The 25055-nt window shown below is 38.4% G+C and overlaps 2 protein-coding genes across 2 annotated transcripts in view; one reads left to right on the forward strand and one right to left on the reverse strand.

The window, feature by feature from the left end:
- SHC4 (SHC adaptor protein 4) overlaps nucleotides 1-25055 on the forward strand; it is a 130361-nt gene that overhangs the window by 66179 nt on the left and 39127 nt on the right. The window contains exons 3-6 of the mRNA XM_058737803.1: nucleotides 4307-4370; nucleotides 7711-7830; nucleotides 17742-17795; nucleotides 22064-22115. Coding sequence (XP_058593786.1) covers nucleotides 4307-4370; nucleotides 7711-7830; nucleotides 17742-17795; nucleotides 22064-22115 — 290 coding nt within the window. The remainder of the gene's footprint in view (nucleotides 1-4306; nucleotides 4371-7710; nucleotides 7831-17741; nucleotides 17796-22063; nucleotides 22116-25055) is intronic.
- On the reverse strand, nucleotides 12307-14158 carry EID1 (EP300 interacting inhibitor of differentiation 1). Its single transcript, XM_058737804.1, has 2 exons — nucleotides 12812-14158; nucleotides 12307-12545 (listed from the first exon to the last, which is right to left on the reverse strand). Exon 1 carries the CDS (start codon nucleotides 13982-13984, stop codon nucleotides 13409-13411), a length of 576 nt encoding a protein of 191 aa, XP_058593787.1. The 5' UTR covers nucleotides 13985-14158; the 3' UTR covers nucleotides 12307-12545; nucleotides 12812-13408.

Genomic DNA, 25055 nt, shown 5'->3' on the forward strand with positions numbered 1-25055 from the left:
GATGGAACTGGAGAGTGTGATGCTAAGTGAAATAAGCCATACAGAGAAAGACAGATACCATAGGGTTTCACTCTTATGTGGATCCTGAGAAACTTAACAGAAACCCATGGGGGAGGGAAGGAAAAAAAAAACAAAAGAGGTTAGAGTGGGAGAGAGCCAAAGCATAAGAGACTGTTAAAAACTGAGAACAAACTGAGGGTTGATGGGGGGTGGGAGGGAGGGGAGGGTGACACATGTTCTTCCCTCTCTGATGGGTATTGAGGAGGGCACCTTTTGGGATGAGCACTGGGTGTTGTATGGAAACCAATTTGACAATAAATTTCATATATTGAAAAAAAAATAAAAAATAAAGGAAGGGGCTTCTACTGTAAAAGCGTTGCTAAAACCGGTCAAGATTTTTCTTCTTTATGAAACTTTGGGGAATGGAAACAAGGAAGTCTACCAAATAAACTGAAAAAATAAATCTGGATTTAGCAGTCATAAAGATGGAGGAGTTAAAGGTTAAGCTGGAATGGGACAGAGATACAAATAAAGATCTTTTATTTATCTGTGACATGTACATTGATCCATCTCTCTGTGGGTGTTGGCAAAAGAGAGAAAGGCTGTGTTGCCTCTTCATTGGGACATATATATATTTTTTAATTTTTTAAATGTTTATTAATTTTTGAGAGAGAGAGAGCGTGCGCTCAAGCAGAGGAGAGGCAGAGAGACGGAGACAAAGCAGGTTCCAGGCTTCAAGCTGTCAGTACAGAGCCCAACACGGGGCTCAAACTCACAAGCGGTGAGACCATGACCTGAGCTGAAGGCGGATGCTCAATCAGCTGAGCCACCCAGGGGCCCCTTCATTGGGACACCTTTGACATGCCCTCACATTTTGACAGCAGATGAGCAAAAATCCTGCTGAGAAACTTACTTTGCATTCTTTTAATATTTTTATTTACTCAATCAACTGCACAGTGAAGGGAAAACATAACATTGTTTACATTGTTGACATATAAATATCAATAGAATAAAAATAGGAAACAACAAACCACATATACAAAAAACACCTAAACCAAGTCATTGTTTATAAGCTCTTTCTATATCACTATTTAGACAGAATTAATTTTATGTAGCTACCAATGTGTATATGCCATTCCAAGTTCTACTTTTGGCCCACTAATTTAAAAAAAAAACTTTTTTTAACATTTATTTATTTTTGAGACAGAGAGAGACAGAGCATGAACGGGGGAGGGGCAGAGAGAGAGGGAAACACAGAATCGGAAGCAGGCTCCAGGCTCTGAGCCATCAGCCCAGAGCCCGATGTGGGGCTCGAACTCATGGACTGCGAGTTTGTGACCTGAGTTGAAGTCGGACGCTTAACCGACTAAGCCACCCAGGTGCCCCTCGGCCCACTAATTTATATAGACTCCCCTTATTTCTATAGTCTTCATACTTAACAGTCCAAGTGGGAATATTTATATTGATAAATTCCATATCACAAGCTATGGAGTTGGTTTTTTATTCTAAAATAAATATGTATTCTATATACATACTCAATACTATTTCGATACAAATTCTCCTCCCCTTGTCAAAAGCTCTGATAAATATTAAGAGATTTATCATCTTTTACCAAATCACTCTCTAGAAAGATCGTATCAATACTAATCAGGGCCCCCAGCATGGATAAGTATGCCTGACGTGGAATTTTCCCCATCTTCCCCAGCAGTGCATTTGTCATTTTCTTTTTTGCTAACTTAATGACAGTGAAGTGAGTATCTTGTAGTTGTATTAATTTTCAATTTTAAAGTTGTAATGAATGTGAACATTTTCTGATTTTTAAAAATTGAACTATTTCTATCTCTTTTGTATGAATTATCTGGTCTGGGGGTTGGCACACTATGGCCCTTGGGCTAAAAATAGCCAACTGCCTGCTTTTAGAAATAGTTTTATTGGAACATAGCCATGCTCATTTGTTTACATATTGCCTCTTACTGCTTTTGAGTTATAACGCAGAGTTGAGTAGTTGTAACAGAGAAAAGTCTAAAATATTTATCATTTGGCCCTTTATTTTTTTATTTTTTTAAATTTTTTTTAACGTTTATTTATTTATTTTATTTATTTATTTTTTTTTAGACAGAGACAGACAGAGCATGAATGGGGAAGGGGGCAGAGAAAGAGGGAAACACAGAATCAGAAGCAGACTCCAGGCTCTGAGCCATCAGCCCAGAGCCCAACGCGGGGCTTGAACTCACGGACCGTGAGATTGTGACCTGAACTGAAGTCAGACACTTAACCCACTGAGCCACCCAGGCGCCCCTCATTTGGCCCTTTACAGAAAAAGTTTTTAGACTCTAATCCCATCTCTCAGCTCTTATTCATTCTTGTTTTTCCACACTCTATGCTGCATCAATATCAAACTACTTGTAGTTTCCCTCATATGATAATTTATACTTTCGTGCTGTTACACATGCTCTTCCCTCTCTGGAATTTCCAAACTCCGCTCTGCCAGGAAGGTTCATCCTTACAAACTGTCCTTGACAGGCACTCATGCTACAAAGCATTCCTTTTAATTCCCATTTAAAACTTTACTTTTTGTTAGATGATATCAACTGTATGAGAATCAAGAGAACAATGCCTGGGAAAGCACTTTGTGAAACTAGGAGGTGCTATATAAAAGTAACAACTAATAATAACTGTGGTTATACTTGTCAGTATCAATGCCCACCTTTGTCTCTACTTTTATTTCAAACCATTTACAAGGAGCTTTTTAGACCAAAGCACCTCATTTGGCTCTCATGGAGTAAAGGATCTGATACATTTTTCATAACCGCCTTTTATTAAATATCAACAACATAGGTGCCTGGACATGTCATTTTGGCAACACCAGAGGCTAGTTCAGATTAATTATTGTGTGTCTCATCAATGATTGAATAATCATTTAGGTGACTCAAACATCAATCAACCAACCAAACAAAAGAGTCTGACTCTCTGAGCGGTCCTTCTATTTCATCCAGAGAACAAAGGTTGGAATCCTACAGAAACCATAGATACAAAATCCTGAGAAAATACGCTAAACCAAAAAGCCATTCTATGTATTGGTTGTAGGTAATTATGCAAAAATCAGACAAGAGAATACTTTAGAGAAGAATTTCATCTGTCCAGAAAAAAAAAATCTGAACTAAAATATAAATTATAAATCCAAAACAATGCCTAGAGTCTCTGGAATTCTACTTATTTTTCCAATATATCTACTAGAACATTGAGGACATAGATCCACGTTACTATATCTATATGTCTGTATTGTGTCTGTATCTATATATCTCTCTAGATAGAGAGGGAGATAGATTTCTTTAATGGGGCTGCATTCCTCTGCGTGTTCCTCCCCTCCTTAGGAATCAAAAACATCTCAAAAAAATATTTTCAGGAAATATATATAAAAACTAATACAATGTTGCAGGTGGTCATATGTGTGTGTGTACTAATACAGTTAACTAATTTAAACAATGATTTCCGGTGAATCCAGGAAAGAGCTTAGAGATGTGCTTTGTGAAAAGTTTAATATATGTGTTGAAAGATAGGAGGTTATGGTTCAGATTACGCTGAGTGAAAGCTTGGGCCGTTAGGAATGCTGAGTTCCAGAGACAAAAGCTTTTAGTTCTAACTGCATTTCTGGAGAGGAGGGTGCCAGGTTGTTCACCACTTCCATTAAGGAACAACTACATATTTTAGCGGTGCCTTTCTCTCACGAAATGCAATATAGAGTAAGGGCAAAAAAAAAAAAAAAAGCAAAGGAGGAAATTTGTTATTGATTTTCATTTCTTCTGCGAAATTACATGAAAGCTCAATGGCTTGTAGCAGTATCTCAGTCAATAAGGCTCCATTTGAGACCACCTTGAAGTTCAATTCTCTCCCAGTCCCTTTAAACTTCCTCTAGTGTCAGATTCTTTTGTATTTAATTGTCTTTGGTACTGAGATACTAGGAAGCTTTTTATCCATATCACCACAAAGAGGATTTTGCTAAAAGCAAAACTGTGAAGTATTCCCAGACAACTAAGTTCCACTCCTCCTTTTTGGTTAAAAATCAACATTGCTAAAAACCAAATCTGAAAAGCCAAGGAAAAAAGAGATGAAGAAGGTAAATAATAGGATTCCTTATTGCAAAGTGATTTTTTTCAGCATAAGGGTAGGAGTAGGAGAGAGTCATTTATGTCAGACTCACCATTATGTGTGTGCATATTTTGTTCATAATACTTGCTAACATTTGTTGAACATTTACTGTGTGTTAGATAGTGTGCTAAGTCTTTATATGGTTTCTGTTCTGCAGGGAAGCAATAAGTCGCCTGTGTGAAGCTGTCTCTGGGGCAAATGGAGCCGTTAAAAAGCGAAAGGTAAATATTGGTGTGGTTTCTCCTTGTTTTATGTTTCCCTAACTATGGGGAAGAGAATATCAAAATAGTTGTTAGTTCATTCTACTATATGAGCTAAGGTCCAGAATGGCCTTTATCAGTTGCATGATCAGAGATGCACTGAAAGTTGTTCTTATCTCTCAAGTTTTTCTGACTTGACTGACACTGTCTGAAATGGTGATGCCTGGGGTGACAGAATGAAGAAAGTACCTGGGTTTCAAGTAAAAAATTCTGGGTTCCAGGCCTGGGTGTTTACTCACCTTTGAGCATGGTATCTCATCTCTCTGAGACCCCATTTTTGTTCCTGTAAAGTTAAGTTGAACTGGATGACCAGTTTGGCATCTTCCAATTTTCAATACTTTATAATGTATCTATTCTTCATTTTAACATTTTAGAATTTTTAGATTCCTTAGCCTATTTTCAGATGGAAATGCGGGTGGTAGTAGAGATGAGATAATAACGCGTGAGTAGGAGATTTTCATGCTGAAAGAAAGCAAAAGATTTGATGTTACATAGGTTTAAATCCTGCCTCTGCCACCTACTATGTGATCTTGGACAAGTCACTTCACCTTTTGGATCACTGGTTTCCTCATCTGTAAAGTGGGAGAAAATAGCACTTACTTGATTGAGTTGTGTAGAATTAAATAAAATGATGTCTACACAGTGTTTGGGCGTACATTAGGCTTTCAACTCTAATGGTAGATAGAATTATTGCCATTTAATTGTCAACCCAGAACATTTAGTTGTTTTGGAATGTCCAAAGGAGAGGTGCAAAGGTTCTTAAGATAACTATATAAATCATAGAATTGTAGATTGTTTAAGAGAGAAGGAATGTTTAGAGATCTTCCAGTCCAACCCTCCCATTTTGCCAGATACTAAACTGTCTCAGAGAAGAGATTTGCCTTGAGTCACTAGGATGATGAAGTTTAGAGCCAACTACAGAAGCCAGGTCTTCGTATTTCCAGCTTAGTGCTTTATTTCCACACCCGCCTGCCTCATTCTTTATTATTCTTCACTAGTTTGCATAGGGCCGAACCCAGTGTCACCCAGAGTGATTCAGATGAGCCACATGGCATGGGAAACACTAAGTGTTAGTAAGTGGACTTTGAATTCTATTAGAGCTCCCTATTACTAGTTACTTTGACAAAACCCATGGCCCCAAAGTAGCCTCTGGCCTCCTCCTGCCTCTCATAACCTCTGCAAATAGGATAATTTTTGTTGTTGTTGCATGATCCCAACAAATAGCCTCAATCATTTAAGACTTTCTCATTTCAGAAATGGGGAGTCTACTCCCCAAAACAAAATAAAACAAAACAAACCAGGCTATCATGTTTCCAGAAAGTACACATGGAAAGAAAAAAAAACCTTGAGTTAATTTCCTTTGATAGCTAGCACTTACTGCATACTTACTACATGCCAGGGACTGTTCTATACACTATGTTTTTATACTCTTTTTCCTCCTAATTTAAAACATTTGGTAAAATATGTGTAACATAAACTTTACCATTTTAACCATTTAAAAAAAATTTTTTTTTTTAACATTTATTTATTTTTGAGACAGAGAGAGACAGAGCATGAACGGGGGAGGGTCAGAGAGAGAGGGAGACACAGAATCTGAAACAGGCTCCAAGCTCTGAGCTGTCAGCACAGAGCCCGACGCGGGGCTCGAACTCATGGACCGCGAGATCATGACCTGAGCCGAAGTCAGACGCTTAACCGACTGAGCCACCCAGGCGCCCCTAACCATTTTTAAATATACAGCTCAGTGATATTACATACATTCACATTGTTGAACAACCATCACCCCTATTCATCCCCATGACTCTTTCCATTTTGTAGAACTGAAACTCTATATACATTAAACAATGACTTCCTAGTCCCCATTTCTTCAGCCCTGACAGCCACTGTTCTACTTTCCATCTCTATGATGTTAACTACTCTAAGTACCTCCTATAAGTGGACTCATACATATTTGTCTTTTTGTGACTGGATTATTTTCACTTCACATAATGTCCTCAGGATTCATCCATACTATAGCATGTGTCAGAATTCCCTCCCTTTGTAAGGCTGAATAATATTCCATTGTGTGTGTGTACCACATTTTGCTTATCCATTCATTTGTTGATGGATACTTAAGTTTTTTCCATGTTTTAGCTATTGTGAATAACACTGTTATGAATATGGATATACCAATACCTGTTCAAGTCCCTGCTTTAAGTTCTTTTGGGTGTATAACAAGAAGTAGAATTGCTAGGTCATATGGTAATTTTATTTTTAATTTTTTGAGGAACTGGGAACTGCCATACTGTTTTCCAAAGCAATTGTACTCTTGTACATTCCTACCAATAGTGCACAAGGATTTCAATTTCTCCACATTCTAACACTTGTTATTTTCTGTTATTGTTGTTGTTTACTAGTTATAGGTTTATCTAGATTTTCTATTTCTTCATGATTGAGTCTTAATCGCTTTAATGTTTCTAGGAATTTGTCCATTTCATCTAGGGAATCCACTTTGTTGATATGCAGTTGTTCATAATACTCTCTTATAATCCTTTTTGTTTCTGTTGAATTGGTAGTTGCGTCCCCACCCCACTTTTGCTCCTGATTTTAGTGATGTGAGTCTTCTTTCTTTTTTTCTTAGCCCATATATATAAAAGGTTGGTCAATTTTGTTGAACTTTTTGAAGAACTAACTTTTGGTTTCATTGATTTTCTCTGTTTTCTAGTCTCTGTGCCATTGATCTCTGCTCTAATCTTTATTATTTCCTTCCTTCTGCTAACTTTGGGTTTAATTTGTTCTTTTTTTGAATTCCTTAAGTTGTAAAGTTAGGTTCTTGATTTGGCATCTTTCTTCTTTTTTAATGTGTTTATAGTTATATATTACGCTCCCCCAAAGCATCACTCTCACTGTGTCCCATGTATTTGATATGAATGTTTTTTGTACTTTTATAAATTATCACAAAAAAAATCCAGCAACTTTTTCTTTTTTTAGACTTCTGGTTTTCAAAACGACTGGAGAGTTCAGCTAGCCCAAACTCTCACAGGAATTCCTTTTATATAAAGCAGGCCCTACTCCCAACACTTGGGGAGAAGGGAATATATGAGAAAAGTTCTGAGGGCTCAGATTTCACTGCTTACTAAAGAATTTGCTGCATTCCAATTTTTTTTAATGTTTTCATTAAAATAAAGCATTCCATCTCATTTGACTTGTGTAAAGTAAAATAGGAAGAGTGTGTGTTTTGACCCATTTTTAACACTTAAAAAATTAATATTCTCCTGTAACAAAATCCTTAACTCTGAGTATTGTTTTGCTATTTTTAAAGCCTCCAGTTAAGTTCCTATCAACAGTTCTTGGCAAAAGTAATCTTCAGTTTTCGGGAATGAATATTAAACTGACCATCTCAACATGCAGCCTCACGTTGATGAATATTGACAACCAACAGGTAAGATCATGAATGTCATTTATAGCTTAACGTATCATCTATTTTTCTAGAAGAACCTGGGCATAATAAAGAAAATAAAGTTTCAGACAAAGTGTGCTTAAAATTTAGTTAAGGCACAAGGGAAAAAAATCTGCCAAGGATTTGTGAATAACAATAATTAGAACAACAGTATTACTAACTCATCACTGCATTTAACTGCTTGCGTACTTGCCTCAACCTAATTGGCTTTGTAATAGGAACTAAGGTGCAAATAACTGGTAAATACCATTTGGCAACTCATATTCTTGAGTCAGTTATTACTCTCCACCCGTGCTCCCCAAAGGGAAAGCAATTCCATTATCAAAACGAACAGACTGTGTGTTGGATGGGGGTACAAATGAAGGACAGAGGGGAAGGGTGATGTTAGGGTTAATATTCTAGCTAACTGAAATTTAAGCATAAAACATTTTCTTCCAACTCTTAAGCTTGAAGTGCTTTGTAAAATATTATTACATAAACACAGTTTCTTCTTCTTCTATGATGTATGATGCCATGGTGTGCCTGAGTTCTCATTGTGAACCTTATTTCTCAAAGAACAGCATTGCTGAAGCAAATATGAAAGATATACAGGCATTGGGCTAAATGTGTTCCTTAAACTAGGGTACTCTTGACTTGCTTTTTATGTTTTAAACTAAATTCCTCATATCAGATTATTTGTGGGTGTTAGAGTCTAATTTTTCTTGGTTTAATATGTAGTGATTCGAGGTTCTTAGTATTTAAGGTTTTACTGTATGGAATACTGTTGAACAGGGACTCATGGAAGGTTTAATGTGTAGTTGGCTCTCGGGCTTTGAGGTCACATATAGGCTGAAATCATGGCTTCACCACTAATGAGCAAGTTATGCTACCACTCAATTTTCTTCCTTAGTGAAATGAGATTATAGTACCTATTTACAGTTTCTGAGAGGATGGATTTAGCAATAGTATATATGTCACTGGATTATATACAGGATTAAGTAAAACCATTGATGTAAATCACTTAGCACAGAGCCAGTCACCCAGTACCTATTATTATTTACTCAAACATTTTTCCTATTTCCTTGAGACATTTTCATAAAGTCAGTACTTAGCAGGGAAAGCATAAAACATAGAATCATAAATTTTTCAGTAACATGCACGTACAGTTATATACATTTTTTTCTCCAATGTTTTTGCCAAAAACTTGCAGTTTTGAGGTCTGCTTTATTTTCTAAATTCAAAAGCAGAATAAAATACATTGCTTGCACAGTAGTATAAACCACCACAGAATAAAATAGTTCAAAATAGATTTAAATAAAATATAAAATAGTTCAAAATAGATTTCTGTCTCGTTGGGCCCTGATTGGTTATCTAAGAGAGGTGATAGCATTGGGATAATGAGAGCAGAACATTTGAGGCTGTACTTGGAAGATGCAACAAATCTAGGTGGAAGGTGAAGCAATTGTTCAGTCTTTCGGATGCTTTGCCCTCAAGATATTTGTAGATGTAAATTTTAGTTTTAGTTTTCACCCATGTGTGTGGTACCAGGGGTGCTTAATGCCTTTAGGTATGAGATCTCACTGAGTATAGAAGCACTTGAATTATCTCAGAATTTTGTAGGGGAGGAAGAGTAAGCAAATCTACAGCCATCCTGGTGACAGCCTTCTGTGCAGACCCTAATGAGCATTAAAAAAAAAAAAAATTCTATGGGGTGACTGAGGAATTAGGAATTTAGGAAGAATAGGGCTGTGGTGTGTGGTAGGTGGCTTAGTTTATTCTCATTTCTTTCTCTCTTTTACTACCCTTTTCCAGGCTACTGTAATTGGAAGGGGTATTGTCACATGCCCATAATCTTTCTGGCAGAATAGAAGTAGGGACAGGGCGCATGGGTGGCTTCCACTACCAGCAGTTACAGCAATGAGTGCCTCTGGAAGTGGGACATCTTTTCTGCACTGGTAGCAGGGAATGGGGTGGTGCTGAGCCCACTGCTGGAGTGGGGACTAAAGTTAGGATCTCATTGACCTTAGACCCAGGTCCTGATTTTTAAAAATAATTTTGAACTATTCTGCAGGCCTGGAGGAAACGGCCCCTTCATTCCTCCCTTGGTGGAGGGAGGGCATATAAAAAAAAGATGTGCCACTATAGATGCTTCAACTCAAGCTTTATAAATCCCATTAATAGGGCAACTAAACTGTTCAAGGGAGAAGGCAACAGAGAAGTGACCTTATAGATGTAGCAGGAGAAAATGATTAACTCAATCTTCCTTAAAGAAAGTTGCCCTTTGAAGTTTTAAGATAAATACCAAGAAGTACTAATGTCTCCCTTCCCCTCCCCCCAACTCCTAAGATATACTTTGGACTGAAAACATAAACAAGTTAAAGTTGATAGGTACATTCATAGATGGCAGAGCATTTATGGGTAGGATGGTTCACATTCATCTTCAGCCACTGAGAACAACTTCAAGAATATAACCATTCGCTCCCAGAAAATGTCTTAAAGAACCTCAGAGGCAGAAAATAAAATTATATTAAACACATAATGCTTGCGATTTTTAAAACTTGCCATATTTGGGGATGGGAAATACATTTTGGAAAAGCAAGTTCTAGGGAGTTTTTCTATATTCCTTGTTTTAAAAATTCAAGCAACAGACTTCCTTGATATACTTCAATATGTTAAGGATGTAAGCAAAAATATCTGACTAGCTTCCACTCCCACTATTCTTTAGTCATTTCTACATTCCTACCACCAACTCTAACAGCTAGTGAAATTTTACTAAGAGTAATCAAGAGATAAAGAAGGTAAAACAGGCAGGAAATGGAGATATCCTTTAGTCTCCATGAGGAGAGGGAACTTCAAATATAGGGAGGCCAGGCAGACAATGCTAACTGTGCAGGTACAAGAAAAACAGTGGTGCAAGCATAATGATATATGGTGAGTGCCACTTGGCCTCCATGTTGGGGAGACGATACTGGGAAACATGGCAACAGAATATCTTCCGATTAGAATGGGGAATTGGATGCTTTATCCCACATAACTATTGGTCAAGGGCTACCAGATCTTCAACTTTTGGGGGCAAAAAAAGATGGAAATCTTGGGAGTTTTGTTGCTCTATCAGGATTATGAGATGTTGGTCTTTAATGAAGAATTGCAATTTTAAGCATGAGCCAAACACAGTAAGTCTGTGTCCTTAGGCCAGCCAAATGCGACAGTCTGATCTAAGCAAACATTTATAATGTAATACTATATAATAATATATGGATAGATCCAGAAAACTCCCCCCCAAATCACCCTATATACTCATAAGCTTTTTAAAGTTCTCTCTACCCATTCCACATCCCCACCCACTCCCCTGTTCGCAAAATCAGGACCAGAATCGCTATAGAACTTCTTTTTTAGTTCCCATTTAGCCAAGATTTGAACCAGCTAGGCTGTTTCCAGTACGTGTTAACGCTTAAAAGACGTAAAAAGTGATTTTACACTTCTAAAAGGGGTTTCTTTAGTAAATACAAACAAGTACTAATTTCAGTGCTCTCAGATTACTGCCTGTTTTTCCAAGACCAAGGAACCAACCATCAGAAGTCAGTTGTGGAGTCCAGGTCTTTATCCTGTAAATGAGCCTTCAGGTCCAACAGGTAGCAGTTTTCTTTTCCTTCTTGCTCCCTTCTTAGTCTCAGAGAGGAACCTAATCACAGATTTCCTAATCACACTTCCTGGTATGAAGACCAGTTTTTGATTTCCTGACATCTTTATCTGGAGGTAAATGCAATTGGTCAGTGCTCCTTGTGTACTGGCATCCTTCTCCCCCCTCCCCCCCGCCCCCCCCCCCACCCCCACCCAATTCAGTTAATTCACATCATACAAGCAATTATCTATCCAGATGCATCTAACTGCAGCTACAAGCCTTTTGAAAATGTAATGAAAGTGAGTCATGAGAGAGGCAGGATGAAGAGGGTTAAGTGCTAACATCTCACCTCCTGTTTGTTTCCCCATGTATCTATCTATCCTTCTCCTCACTAAGCCTAGTGTTTATAACCCTCAGTCCATTTTTTTTACAGAAAAGAACCCACTCCCTAAAAGGTGACTATAACATAAATAAGGTTGAGTTGTGCTGTTGTATTGGATGTGTCCTTTACTGCCATAATGTCTTATTGATCTTAAGACCTACTGATGTACTGTTTATTGGGCACAACTGACACAATTTTTAGTCTTATGCAACTTCAGAACCTCAATAACCACAGCAATATGTTCGTTAATACGACAGGTTTTCTCAGGCTAGCAAATTCTCTTATAGGAATTTACAAGGTTTAATATCCACAAATTAACTTATAAGTCAGGTATTTGAAGCTGGAACACTTTCTCATATAGTGGTTAAATTTAAATCATAAAGTGGTTTCGGTAATAAAATAAAATAGCATAATACGATAAAAAGTAGGATTTCAATAAAGTATGTGAACAATACTATTGGCCAAACAAACAAAATACACAGAACAAGAAATTTTATTATCTCGAATGCTGGTGCATAACCAATAACAAGCTTCATTAGAGGAGGAGACAGAGGGAAACTTCAGATACTGATGAGGATTTCTGGGCAGGTTTAAAACCTTTAAAGATTGAGGGCATAATTGTTCAGTCTTTTTTTTAGATGCAGGGCTTTCCTTTTACTTGACATGTTCCCTTTGACAGTTCTTATGTTATGAAGTTCAACCAAAGTCTTTCACCTGTAAAGCTAAATGAAAAACAGAGAGCGAGTAAAACAATTTCTCTAGTATAAGAGTGTTAGAAATAGTTTTGTTTTCTTTGTTCTTTCACGTATTTTTTAATATCTAAATTTGAAATTTTACTATGGATATTTTTGAGTTTTAAAAATGGTTAAGACAATAAATTTTCTGGAATTATGGATCATACTAGCTTTATAAATCATCAAGATACATGTACAATCAAAATTTCAGATGCTCTTGAAAACACATTTTGAGATATAGCACACCTGATACATATTTCTTTTTGGGTTTGTTTATCCTTTTCGGATACTGAAGAACACCCAATTTATTTTACACTAAAAAAAATGTAGCCTTTGATAATTGGCTTGGATAGACCATAAAGTGGAATCTTCAGAGTTCTCTCAGTGGGTTTTCAGTCCAAATAACTCAGACATCTCGTGTCCTAAACTGGATGTATTAGTTACTTTTTCTCATGTAATTAATATCATTGGGCTCTTGTATTGGCAGTTTGTCTTGACATTAACTTACTCTCGCAAAACCATCCCTTACAGTGAAATATGAAAGATATTTTCCCCAATGCAAGGAGAATAATCTGGATCAATAACAAAGTCAAAGCCACAGGTGTTTCAGGAAGGTTCTTGAAAACAGATTTCCACAGTCCTAAAATGCCTTTTCTTCTTTAACAATTTTTTCTTTTTTATAACTGTGCAGTCACTGCCCTATTCTATTCTGCAAAACAACGACAAAAATCTTTTTTTGAAGATTAAGTTTTTCATTGGCACGGTACTATCTGGAATGAACCCAAAAGGCAGTGGAATGTTGGGTCTCTCCTCAACTTTTCCTCCTCTTTTAACAGCATTTAATTACTCTCTATCAATAATCTCATCACAGCCGAGTTCTTCGGTCAGACGATTGACAACCATAAGTGAAAAAAGCTCTTCGATAAAAGCCAACTGATCAAACGGGGTCTTCTCATAATGCATTTGAAACCCGCCATCCAGGGCTGCTTCCCTTGCTCTGGATGTTCTCAGAAACATCTTGTTGGCTTCTTCAAGGGCCGCTGATACTCTGTAGCCCGCACCACTAAGCTGCTCCTCTTCCGGATAATCGTAGTCGTCCTCCCAGTCATCAAATTCCTCGCCCTCGTCCTCGCTCTCGAAGTCAGGGCCCGCGATCAGGCCTGGCTGCTCCCCAGGGCTGGGCCGGTTAGCAAGGCCTCGTTCCCCCTGCGGCTCCGCCATTGGCTGGGCCGCCTCCTCCTCCATTGGGCCTTCCTCCTCGAGCTGTGGCTGGGCCCCGTTGCGGGAGGCGTTCGGGGATGGCTCCCGGCTCCCGCTGCCTACCTCCATCTGCGGAAGGTCACCCTCGCCAAGCATCACATCCATCTGCAGGTCATTGCTCTCTTCATACAGCTCGGACAGCTCGTTCATTTCCGACATTGTACAAGCTGCTCAACCTCTCGAGAGGTGTTTTTGCAAGATCGGAGCTACGCGGCCGAGGGGTTGTGCGCGTGCGCAAACGCCGTGCGCCTGCGTGACCCTGTGCGTGTGCGCGACCCCCAAACACCGCCTCCCGTTTGGCGTCCCCCTCGCGGGGGAGGTCCCCGCTCTTCGGAACCGTGGTGTAGGTTTCGGTCCTTTGGAACTCCGTTAGCAGACTCTACGTTTAGAGAGTTACGTAATCTCCGCTTTCCCTAACTGTTCTGCGCATTATGATGCTGTAAACTTGAAAATCCGTAACGTGGCTTCTGTAACTATGCTTAGTGCTCTTTCTCCCCCTTCGCCCTTCGGTTCTCTCCTGCTCCTTTTCCTCCCGCCCCAGGCAATAGCATCTGCTCCAACTACCTTTGGTCTCTGCGCTTATGACTTCTAAATCCCCACCTCCAAATCACAATGTTCTCAACATACTGACAACTGATCCATTCATTCAGCCCTTCTGCTTTCCCCATTAAAAATAAAATTAAAAAAAAAAAAAGTTCGCAAATAAGCATATTATCTATCTTTTTAAAAAGATAGTATACTGAAGAAGGACTTGGTTCCATTTATTTTCGCAGGAGGTTAACTTTCCACCATAATCAGTTTGGTGTGTATTCTTTAAATTCTTTTCCTCTGCATTTATATGGACCTTTATGTCCTCGTGGAAAAATCTTGTGTGTGTATGGGGTTTTTTTTTTTTTTTTGCAAGTCTTACCTAACTCTTCAAGCTACAAAAAGCACCTCAGCAATGACTTGAAGATTTAGCTTTGTTAGTATACATAGATGAGTCTTTTTTTCCATAGCATTCCATTTGTATAGCTATTTTGTAGTTGACCTAACCATACACAAGTGATTTCCGATTTTTTGATATAAACTATGGGTAATGTTTCTATGTGCCAATGTTTCTACAGAATAAATAACCTAGGAGTGGAAAGGCGGAATTGTAGAGCATGCATACTTTGGTTTTAATACATACTGTCGAACTGCTCTCCAAGATTGCTGTACAGATTTCAGCTCTCATCAGCAGTGTTTGAGAATATCCATATCCTTGCCACACACTGTTTTGTTGAGCAATTTTATCAATTTAATGATACCTTGTTTTATTTTCCATAGCCTTGACTTCTTGGAGATTGATTATTTTTCAACATGTTTATTGAACATTTGTGTTACTTATGAAAATTAACTGGCCTTATTTTTGGTTTATTTTTTTTTTTCTTACTGATTTGTAGGAATTTCTTATAAACTATATGAATACTTTGTTTTACATGTTGAAAATACATTCTCCCTCCCTGTTATTATTTGTCCGGTTTCAGGTGTCTTTTCTCCTATAAAAGTTTTAAAATGAGTTTTCATGTAAGCCCTTCAAATTGAAGGGTTTTTTTCCTGTATATCTTTTTTTTTTTTTTAATAAGTTGGATTTTCCTACTTCAAAGATCACAAGCATGATCTTTTATTTTTCTTCAATGTTTGCATACACTTTGTTGTTAAAATTTTTTTTAATGTTTACTTATTTTTGAGAGAGAGAGAGAAAGACAGAGACAGCATGTGAGCAGGGGAGTTGCAGAGAGAGAGGGAGACACAGAATCTGAAGCAAGCTCCAGGCTGTGAGCTGTCAGCACAGAGCCCAATGCGGGGCTCAAACCCACAAATTATGAGATCATGACCTGAGACGAAGTCAGAGACTTAACGAACTGAGAAACCCAGGCACCCATGCAAAGGTTTTTTGTGGATAAAACATTTATTTATCTAAGTACGATAAGGACAGGATTCATTTATATATTTTTTTACACATATACAGCTAATTCAGCCAACTTCATTGATTTAATCACTGTCCTTTGTTGGTTATTTGGTACCACATTTATCATATTAAAAGAAAACAAATGCGTGAGTTTTAGACTTTGTATTCAAGCGAATTTCTACAGTGTTACAATATGTCTTGCTGATAAGAAAAACCTTGTGTCTTTGTTCTTTAAAAGATTGCCTTAACTCTTCTTGCACATTTGATCTTCCATGTGAATTTTAGAAGTAGCTTGAAAAGTTACCCGAATGATATAGGTGGAATTTTTATTTGAGTTACATGGAATTTACAGATTAATTTGGGGGAGAATTGACATTTTTACAATATTGTCTTCTCACCCATAAAAGTAATATATATCTTTCTGCTTGTTTGTGTCTTATTTATACCCTTCAATGAAGTTTTCCACAAAGGCTTATGTGATTCTTACTATTTTATACTCAGGTACTATCATAAAATGTACCCCTTACTCCAATACAGTGTCTAGTTGGCTATTGCTGGTATGTGGGAAAGACATTGATGTTTGTATATTGATTTATTTTTAGTAATCACTTTTAGCTGAAATCTAAACACAGAAAACACAAATACAGAAAAGTGCACAAATCTTAAGTGCGCAGCTTGGTTATCACAAAATGGACGTATTTGTGTAACTGTTATTTGAGAAACACGATTTTCAGGATTCCAGAAAACCATTTGCTTTCTTTCTTTGCCCTACGAGCACCACCGTTCTGATTTCAAACAGAATAAAATATTTTTGCCTGTTTTTTGAACTTTATATAAATTAAACCATGTAGTATATATTCTTTGTGTGTGTGTGGCTTCTTTTACCCAAGAAATATGTTTTGTTTTGTGTGTGTGTGTGTGTGTGTGTGTGTGTGTGTGTGTTTGCTACATACTAGTCCATTGTTTAAATATCACAGTGATCATCATTGGGATTGATTCCAGTTTGGACCTATTACAAACAGGGCAGTAATTATCTTTCTTGGGAAGGTTTTTGGTGCTTGTATTTACGCAATTCTGTGGATCTACATCTAAGAATAGAATTGCTGGCTATCTTATATAAGAGTATCTTATACTCTGGTATACATTATGTTAAACATTTCTCAAGACAGGCTTAGCCAATTGGTGCACAGTTGGTATTTTAATGAACCTTCAAAGCAGTATGACAAATACTTCTCTGTCAGTTGGTCATTACTCTGTGATTTCCAAATAAGCAAGCCTAAAATCTCAAGAGGCAAAATCTCAAAAGAGGTGGTCTTCTCAGCTAACTAATGCAGTTCACTTGGATAGTCTACATCATATTGAAATTCTTAATGTTAGTGCTTTAGTGTGCTTTTGGTGATGAATGACTGAAACCCAATTCAAACCAACATATATAAAATTAAATAAATAAAATAGAAAAAATGCATAAAAACTAAAGAGAGGGGGGAAATGTATTGGTTGAAGTGACGAAACAAATATTACCACCAGATTTTTTTTTTTAACTCTCAGCTCTGATACTCTCCAGAGGGAAAACTTTGTTTTTCCATCAGGCTTTTCCCACATGGCAGCAAAAGATGAATCCCAGAAGCTTTGGACTTAAACTAAGGTCCTTAATGGCAGAGAAAGATGCATTCTTTCCTATTATCTGTCTCAGTTCCTCCCCATGATATTGATTGGCTCTGCTGTATCCAGAGGAATGGTGTTTTCTGATGGCCTAGGCCTGGATCCTGTGTCCAGCCATAAGGAGGGGGCTGGTGAGACGGGCTTGTCAAACCTACTTGAACCTTATGAGATCATTATAGAATGTGGATGGAGTAATTTCCAAAGGGATGCTGAGCAGGCAAAGACAAAACATACAAATGTACAACCATTACTGTTAGATTGTATGTAACTAGGCATTTAATTTGTAGCATCATACATGTTTAATTTGTTTATGTTTTACAGATTATTGCAAATCATCATATGCAGTCTATTTCATTTGCCTCTGGAGGGGATCCTGTAAGTATAGATTTATAAAAGTCCTTTTTATAAGAGTTAAAAGAACTTCCATGTAAAGCATGTTAGCCATTACATGTCTTTTCCAGTGTTTTATTACAATTTGTGAATAGCTATGTGCATTCAAAAATTTGACTTTGGTAAAATAGTTTCCATTACTTATTTTTAAAATGTTTGGATTAGCAAATGAGCTAATAATTTTCCATTGTGTTGTTAGTCATGGAGTTATCATCCGAGACTGTTCTTGTAGGTAACATCTAAGTCATGGAAATCAAGGATGTCATACATGTGTTACCAGTCCTCCCTCAGCACTCTTCTTCACACAGAGTTCCAGGCAGCTCCTATTAGGCAGTTGGACTTGGAAATAGGGGAAGCCTGTTTGCCACTCTGGCTGCCAACTGAGGCAACTACGTCCAATCTAAAGCGAGCAGCCAGGTTTGCAGAAATTCACAGAGGGAACACACAGCTGGTGGGAGAGAACTGCAGTTCCTTCCTCCCTAGAGGCCACGTGGTGCTCATTTCCCACGAATTGTGTGAGACGGAGCAAGTGCTCTGTCTCCAAGCCTTCTTTACAGAGTGGAGGGTCATTCCCTGACTCCCTACCACATCACTTCTGAACCGGAGTGGAAGAAGAGAGGCATTGAAGTTAGGAAGCCTGAGACTGGCCAAGAAACAAATCTGTTTGAACTGAGGGGTTAGAAGGAAGATTTTGCTGCTTCATGATATTATGACATTTTTCTCCTACCTGCAAACATCCAGAAGCTAGAAGAGGACTGAGTCTGACTTTTAGAATGATTGAACATCAGTAAGGTCAAGAAAAGATATCGGGAGCACATGCAGATTTTGTTCTTACTGCCAATGTATTGCCTTCTGTTCTGCTGAGCATTTATTATTAAAGATTGTATCCTTCAGAAATGCGGCAGTAAAATCCAGTGTAACGGCTGATTTTTTTCTAGCCACCACATTTAGTTTCTCACTTCCAATTGAGGAATAAAATGTAGGACCATAAACGACAGGACATACAACTCAGAAATCCAGGAGAGGTATGGAATGGTAGTAAAAACTAAATCTGGCAGCTGATGTCAGTGCAGAGTTGTGACCTCTATGCTGAATATTCAAAAGGAAAAGTTATTGTCTATCCTAAAAGGAAATAAAGTTCCAAAGCTACTCTGTTGTAATCGTTGCTTCCTTTACTGGCATCTAAAGTATTTAAGCAACTTTCTTCACTTGGCTGTTGGTATAACCTTTTAGTGTGTGGAATATATAGTTAAATGCTATTCACATTACCCTATTCTTAAAAATATTTCAATAATTACTTGTCTTCACACTGGCTACCTGTGATTCAAAATATTTAAGCACGTCAAACCTAGATACCCTGTCTTCAGAACCTGTCTGAAGCATACGGAAGAAAAGCAGTATTTATAGTAGGACTTCAGATCATTGGGATTTTTTTTTCTTTTATTAATGGATACTTAATTTTCCCCTTAGGCTTCTCTACTTCCTCACCTTTCCGCTTTGGGCGTAGTTATTTCCAAATGAATATATTAGTTCCATGGTGCTATTTAATTAATATGTAAACCAGATTTTAAGAACTCTACCTCATCCTCAAGAGATTCCGTGGATGGCTAATTATGGATTCATTAGCAAACAGGGGGTATGCAAAAAGCCTAGCACTTAGCTGCAGTGTCAGCCTGGTACTGAATCTGAACTCCCATCCACCAAGCCTTGTAATTTTGCCTCAACGGTGACAACCAGGGACTTGTTTGGTACAGAGAGGGCTGACTGAATCCAGCCTGAAGAGGCCAGCATTGTCTCTTGTATTCCTAACCCATTATAGCTCAGTCATCCACGAAGGAGCTCAAATACTTTCCTTAAGTTATTTAAAGTAATGAGTTGTATAAGTGAAGTGTTAAAAATATTTACAGACATTTGCTCTAAATTTCCCTTTCAAGTTTCAAGAGTTGTTGTCATGTTCACATTGGCACTCAGATCCTCATTTACCCTAGGCGTGCCCTGCATGACGTCTATCCTAGTTGTCCCAGTCCTAATAGATTGTCTTCATGTGCCTTTAGTTCTTTAGTACTTTCAACCCACCAAAGTACTGCCCAGAAACAAACGGTAAAGAATTCCTAGCCGCTGTGGGGAAGTTTGTACCTACTGATTTGAGTGGGGCCCCTGTGCTCTCTGCAGCTGGAAAGAAAACCTACAATTCTATTTAAAATAAAAAACTGGGGCGACCATAAGCATTGGCATTCAAGGTCCCCCAAATGAACTGCCAGGCTTTGGAGTCAGGGAGACTTGACTTATTTAGTCTCTCTTAGCTTCAGGGTTCTCATCTATAAAATGGGGAATGATCACCCTTGCCTCACAGTGTTGTGAGAATCAGCAAATTGATGTGTATAACCTGCTAGTACCATGCCTGGGACCGGGTGATAGGGAATAGCTATCACCACTATTGCCAGCACATGCTCATAGCTTTGTCTGTTAGAAATTTACAACTTCTCAGCTAACTGGGTGCAAGAAGCTAAAAGTCTCCGTGGCCCAAAGTAGTACCCTTCTTTCCACCAGATTTCCTCCAGAGTTTAAAAAAAGATTAGCTGTTCTTGGAGTGCCTGGGTGGCTCAGTCGGTTAAGCATCTGATTTTCAGCTCAGGTCATGATGTCATGGTTCGTGGGTTCAAGACCTGCATTGGGCTCTTTGCTGACGGCTCAGAGCCTGGAGCCTGCTTCAGCTTCTGTGTCTCCCTCTCTCTCTGCCCCTCCCCTGCTGGTGCTCTGTCTCTCTGTCTCTCAAAAATAAATAAACATTTCAAAAAATGAAAACAGTTAAAGATTAGCTATCCTTCCTTCCCTCTTGACCTTTGCTCACCCTCACCTTTACTCTCTTCTCAAAGACAATTGTCTTCCTCCCGTCAGCCCTTAAGACAGTCGTTTGTAATGCTTCTGTATCTAGAAATACTTTCTCTTTTTCAAAAATGCATTACAAGTATGTCACAAATATATTTTTGTATATATTTTTTTTACTATTTGTGCTTTACTTTTAACATTCTTAAAATTCTCCCAGATATTTACAGTTACTGATTTTAGAACTGTAAGACTGTTGGAGACGGTTTTGAGGATGAAGTCCCACAACCTCTTTCCCACCATCGAATGCGCCAACCCGTGTTGCTGGCATCATTACCATCCCTTCAGTTTTAAAAATAGCAACCAAGTCCCCAGCAACTGTGGGTTTGCCTCTAAATTAATATAAAACAAAGCTCACAGATATGACCTTATTTATTTACAAGATATCTCAAACCTTTTATCTTTTAGCATAAGATAAATTTATTTAGGTGTTTGTTATTTTTTAAAATAACTGAAGACAAGTTACGCTGACCCTGAGATCTGCTTCCTGTGTGTTTCACTGTGGGTTATTAAGTGATTGTCCTTGAGGGTATTACAAACGGGCTTTTATTTCCTGCCAGTTGATTGCATCTTCCCTCTGGAGAGTCATGCTTCTAATCTGCAAATGGCATTGTGTGTATTTTTTTCCCTGAGAACCGAGATAACAAAAAGCATCTTTAATTATTAAGATCTTATCATTCATCAGTTTACTGTTTTCAATAAAAGTCAGAATTACCAAGTGGCTTTTTGCTTGTTTTTACAACTTCAGCAACACCTCTTTTTGAAATCCTTAGGGTTTTCATGGGTTCTTGTTTTCAAACATGATTTTTCCTTTCTATATATTGATCAGATAAATGCTTTGTATTTTTGCTTTATTTCTTAACTTGCACTGCACTCGAGCGAGCTAACAACCACAAAAACCAATGTGTCTCTTTAATTATTTTCTGACATACATGGTGTCTGTCTGGACAACTGGGAAATCATGGTGCTGCCTCCCAGTTTATGACTCCTTTGTGACTAGATAACCCCTGGTATTTCAACTTTCAAAACAGGAGAGAGTCATAGTCCCTTACTATTTTTTAAGAATATCTGTACCAATATATTCCCTATCTGGATTCCTTTTTATTCTTAGTGAGTAAGTATCACTAACTCTGCCTCTAAATTTTTAATTTTCAACTTCTCTCTCCAAGGGACAGAGAATCAGGACTCCACAATTGCTAAACTACCCAGTGTATATTTATGTTCCCTTTTAGGGTGCTTTCCTTTTCTCTTTAAATAGAAACATTTGTATTTAAGTCCGTACCTCAGTATCATGTCCTAAATGTACTCTTATCTTTCAACAGTACAATCCATTCATTTTAAATGCAATCGTTTTCCCTTTTTTATAGGATACTACAGACTATGTTGCCTACGTAGCTAAAGATCCAGTTAATCAACGAGGTATGGAAAGCAACTTCTAGATTTTCTTAAGAACTGGTATATACCAACTTTAAAATGTAACAAGGAGGTTTTTTTTTCAATATACAGGGTAATGAGGATCACTAGAGTGCTGTATTGGGTTCTAGAAATATTATGTGCATTTGAGTTGGAAATAAATAGCCCAGCTAGCAGAGCAAAGTAGAAAAAATTATGTAGCTGGGATTTAGATCCCGGTCATCTGAGGGACCCTCATACCAAAAGGTTTATTATCTTTTGTATAATCAAAAGAGAAGCTGTTCTGGTTATAATAATAGAAGGAGCTGGCTGCTGCATCCCCAATGGATGAATGAACTACATAGAGACCCAAGCCAGTGAGGTTATTGGCCCACATTAGTCACAGCAAGTGTGTGTGTGTGTGTGTGTGTGTGTGTACGCGCGCATGCACCACACATGTATGTTGAGCCTGTACCTTTGCTGTTCAAGAGTCTGACATCTCATTTTGAGTGTTTGGCTTCTTCTCATGTTTTGGATCTCAGCTTAAATGTCTCTTCTTCAGAGAGACCTTCTTTGACTGATAGCCCCTCCTATCTCCAATAACATATCCCACCCTTTTGCATCCTCATACTTTATTTCTCTTCTTATTAACACTAACCCCACATTTTTGTTATTTTATTTACCATTTGTTGATGTGTTTAATGTCTTTCCTTTCTACTGAAACCTCCATGAGGGCAGGAACCTGTTTACCTTATTCACTGTTGTTTCCAAAGCACTCACCCCAAAGCCAAGCACATAGGTGTTGGAACAAAAATACCTATTTTTGTTGAGTATCTCAGTGAATGAAAGAGTAAGTTGATTGGATTTCTCATCCCAGGATTTAGCAAGTTTGCCTAAAGAAACTCATCTCCCAGTCAAACTTTGGATGAAGGGCTGGAAGTTCCTTAGCTCATTGGACCTCTTTAGACAGACATGGTTATTGTTGCTTCTTATCCCTAACTCTGGGACATTCAGATTCCTTGTAGGGATGAGTCGTAGGTTGCTTCTTCTCCTTGACTAGAACCTATTAGGGTGGCATCCTCTGCCATCCCAGGGATAGAGTTTCTCTCCCCACCCCCCACCCCCCCATTTATTAAGTACACACATGGAGTAGCATTTGGAAATTCAAAGAGCTATAAAACAAAGATGGAAATGTACATGGTATGCTGGGGGTGGAGGGCAAATGAATAGAACATATTTACTAGAAAGCAGATTGGGTGCAGAGAAAAAGATTTCTAAAAGGCATCCAGAGGGCTGATAAGTAGGCACTTAATCTTCAAGCAAATGGGTGGAGAATTCTGTTGACAGAGCAGAGCTCCACAAAGATTGATTTGGGAGCAGGATGGATTCAGGAAGAAACATAAGACAGGGAGATCTATTTGGAAGCTATTGTTATAGTAAAAAATGAAATGATAAGGGGCACCTGGGTGGCTCAGTCAGTTAAGCTTCCGACTCTTATTTTGGCTCAGGTCATGATCTCATGGTTTGTGGGATCAACCCCCACCTTGGGCTCTGTGCTAACAGCTTGGAGCCTGCTTGGGATTCTCTGTTTCGCGTTCTCTGTGTCTCTTTCTCTCAAAATAAAGAAAACTTTTAAAAAACGAAATGATGAGGACCAGCTGCTAACACAAGACCTGACATGTAGTAGATACTCAGTAAATGCTTGCCAAAAGAATATGGCTTGATGACATGGAAAGGAAGAAACAGGTGACAAGTACTACACAATACTCGGTTGAAACTGACTCATTGTAAACTGTACAATGAAGAATGGATAATCACCAAAGGTGAGTAGGAGAGACAGGAACTTGTGAAGGGGAACGGGGGTGTAAGAATGAAATACAACAAAAGATACCAGAAAAGAGCAACTGCTTTTAGTTAAGCCTGAGTTTCCCGAAAGAGTAACTGCATGCTATTTTGGGCAAGGCCTCTGAACAACAAAGTCTTTTCTCTCAACCTGAAAAGACAGGGTGAGAGAAAGAACAAATAGATCAGGAAATCTAGATGTTTGGTAACTTTACCAGCAGTCGCTGAACAGCTCAGGCATGTCATTTCTTTTCAGTAAGCAGTGGTGAGGAGTTCTAAGATTCAAGTCAGTCGCTTGCTTTCTTCTTTAGGGGAATGGATCTACCTACAAGACAGATGACTTAGAAACAGAGTAATTTTCTTGGTTTACTATGTTAGCATTTCGTCATCCTTATGCCTCCTTTTTCAGTCTCTCATTCCGTTTCTTACTTATCTTGGTTATAGAAACTTCTGTGAGAAGCCACTCTGTTGTCGACATACCCCCTACTTGCACAACCCTGTGGTGTTAAATCTTTTCAACTCACCTCAGCCCCTGGACTTTAATTTCTGCACAGAGGTGCTGACATAATTTTCAAGCCCACAAATAATTATTAATTACATGCTAATATGAAAGGGGCTGAACTAATCATTGTGGAGGAAAACAGTTCCTGGCTGGCCTGGGCTCATCATTTAATGGCAGAGAGAAATAGGATGTGCCTGGAGAAGGAGGGGGTCCTGGACAACAGTGTGTGGAACATAGCAGGGGCTCAGTCGAGATTTGTGGGTGAAAAAATCCTGTAATGAGAGCTTGGGGCTATGTGTTTGGGTGGTATGTGAGTGTGTGTGGAAGGCTGGGGTTGCAGAGAAGTGAAGGAATAGAAGTAGGGGAGCCGTGGCTGAAGAGATAGGTCAGAAACAGAGTGTAGAGGGCTTTGAGTGCTGGCCAGAAGGCCACTGGGAGCCATTAAAAGATTTTGAGCTTTATAGCCATTATTCTGGCTTCTGCCTTTTTGCTGAAATTGCAAAGTGATAAGTTTTCTGGCATTTGTATCTGTGAAAATGATACTGGAGGACAGAAAACAGTCTGGAATTGTAGAGTCCAATTTTGAGGATATCTCATTAGTCCTGGGCAGGAGTGGTAATGTT

Source organism: Neofelis nebulosa, chromosome 7 (genome assembly GCF_028018385.1).
Source record: "Neofelis nebulosa isolate mNeoNeb1 chromosome 7, mNeoNeb1.pri, whole genome shotgun sequence".
NCBI lineage: Eukaryota > Metazoa > Chordata > Mammalia > Carnivora > Felidae > Neofelis > Neofelis nebulosa.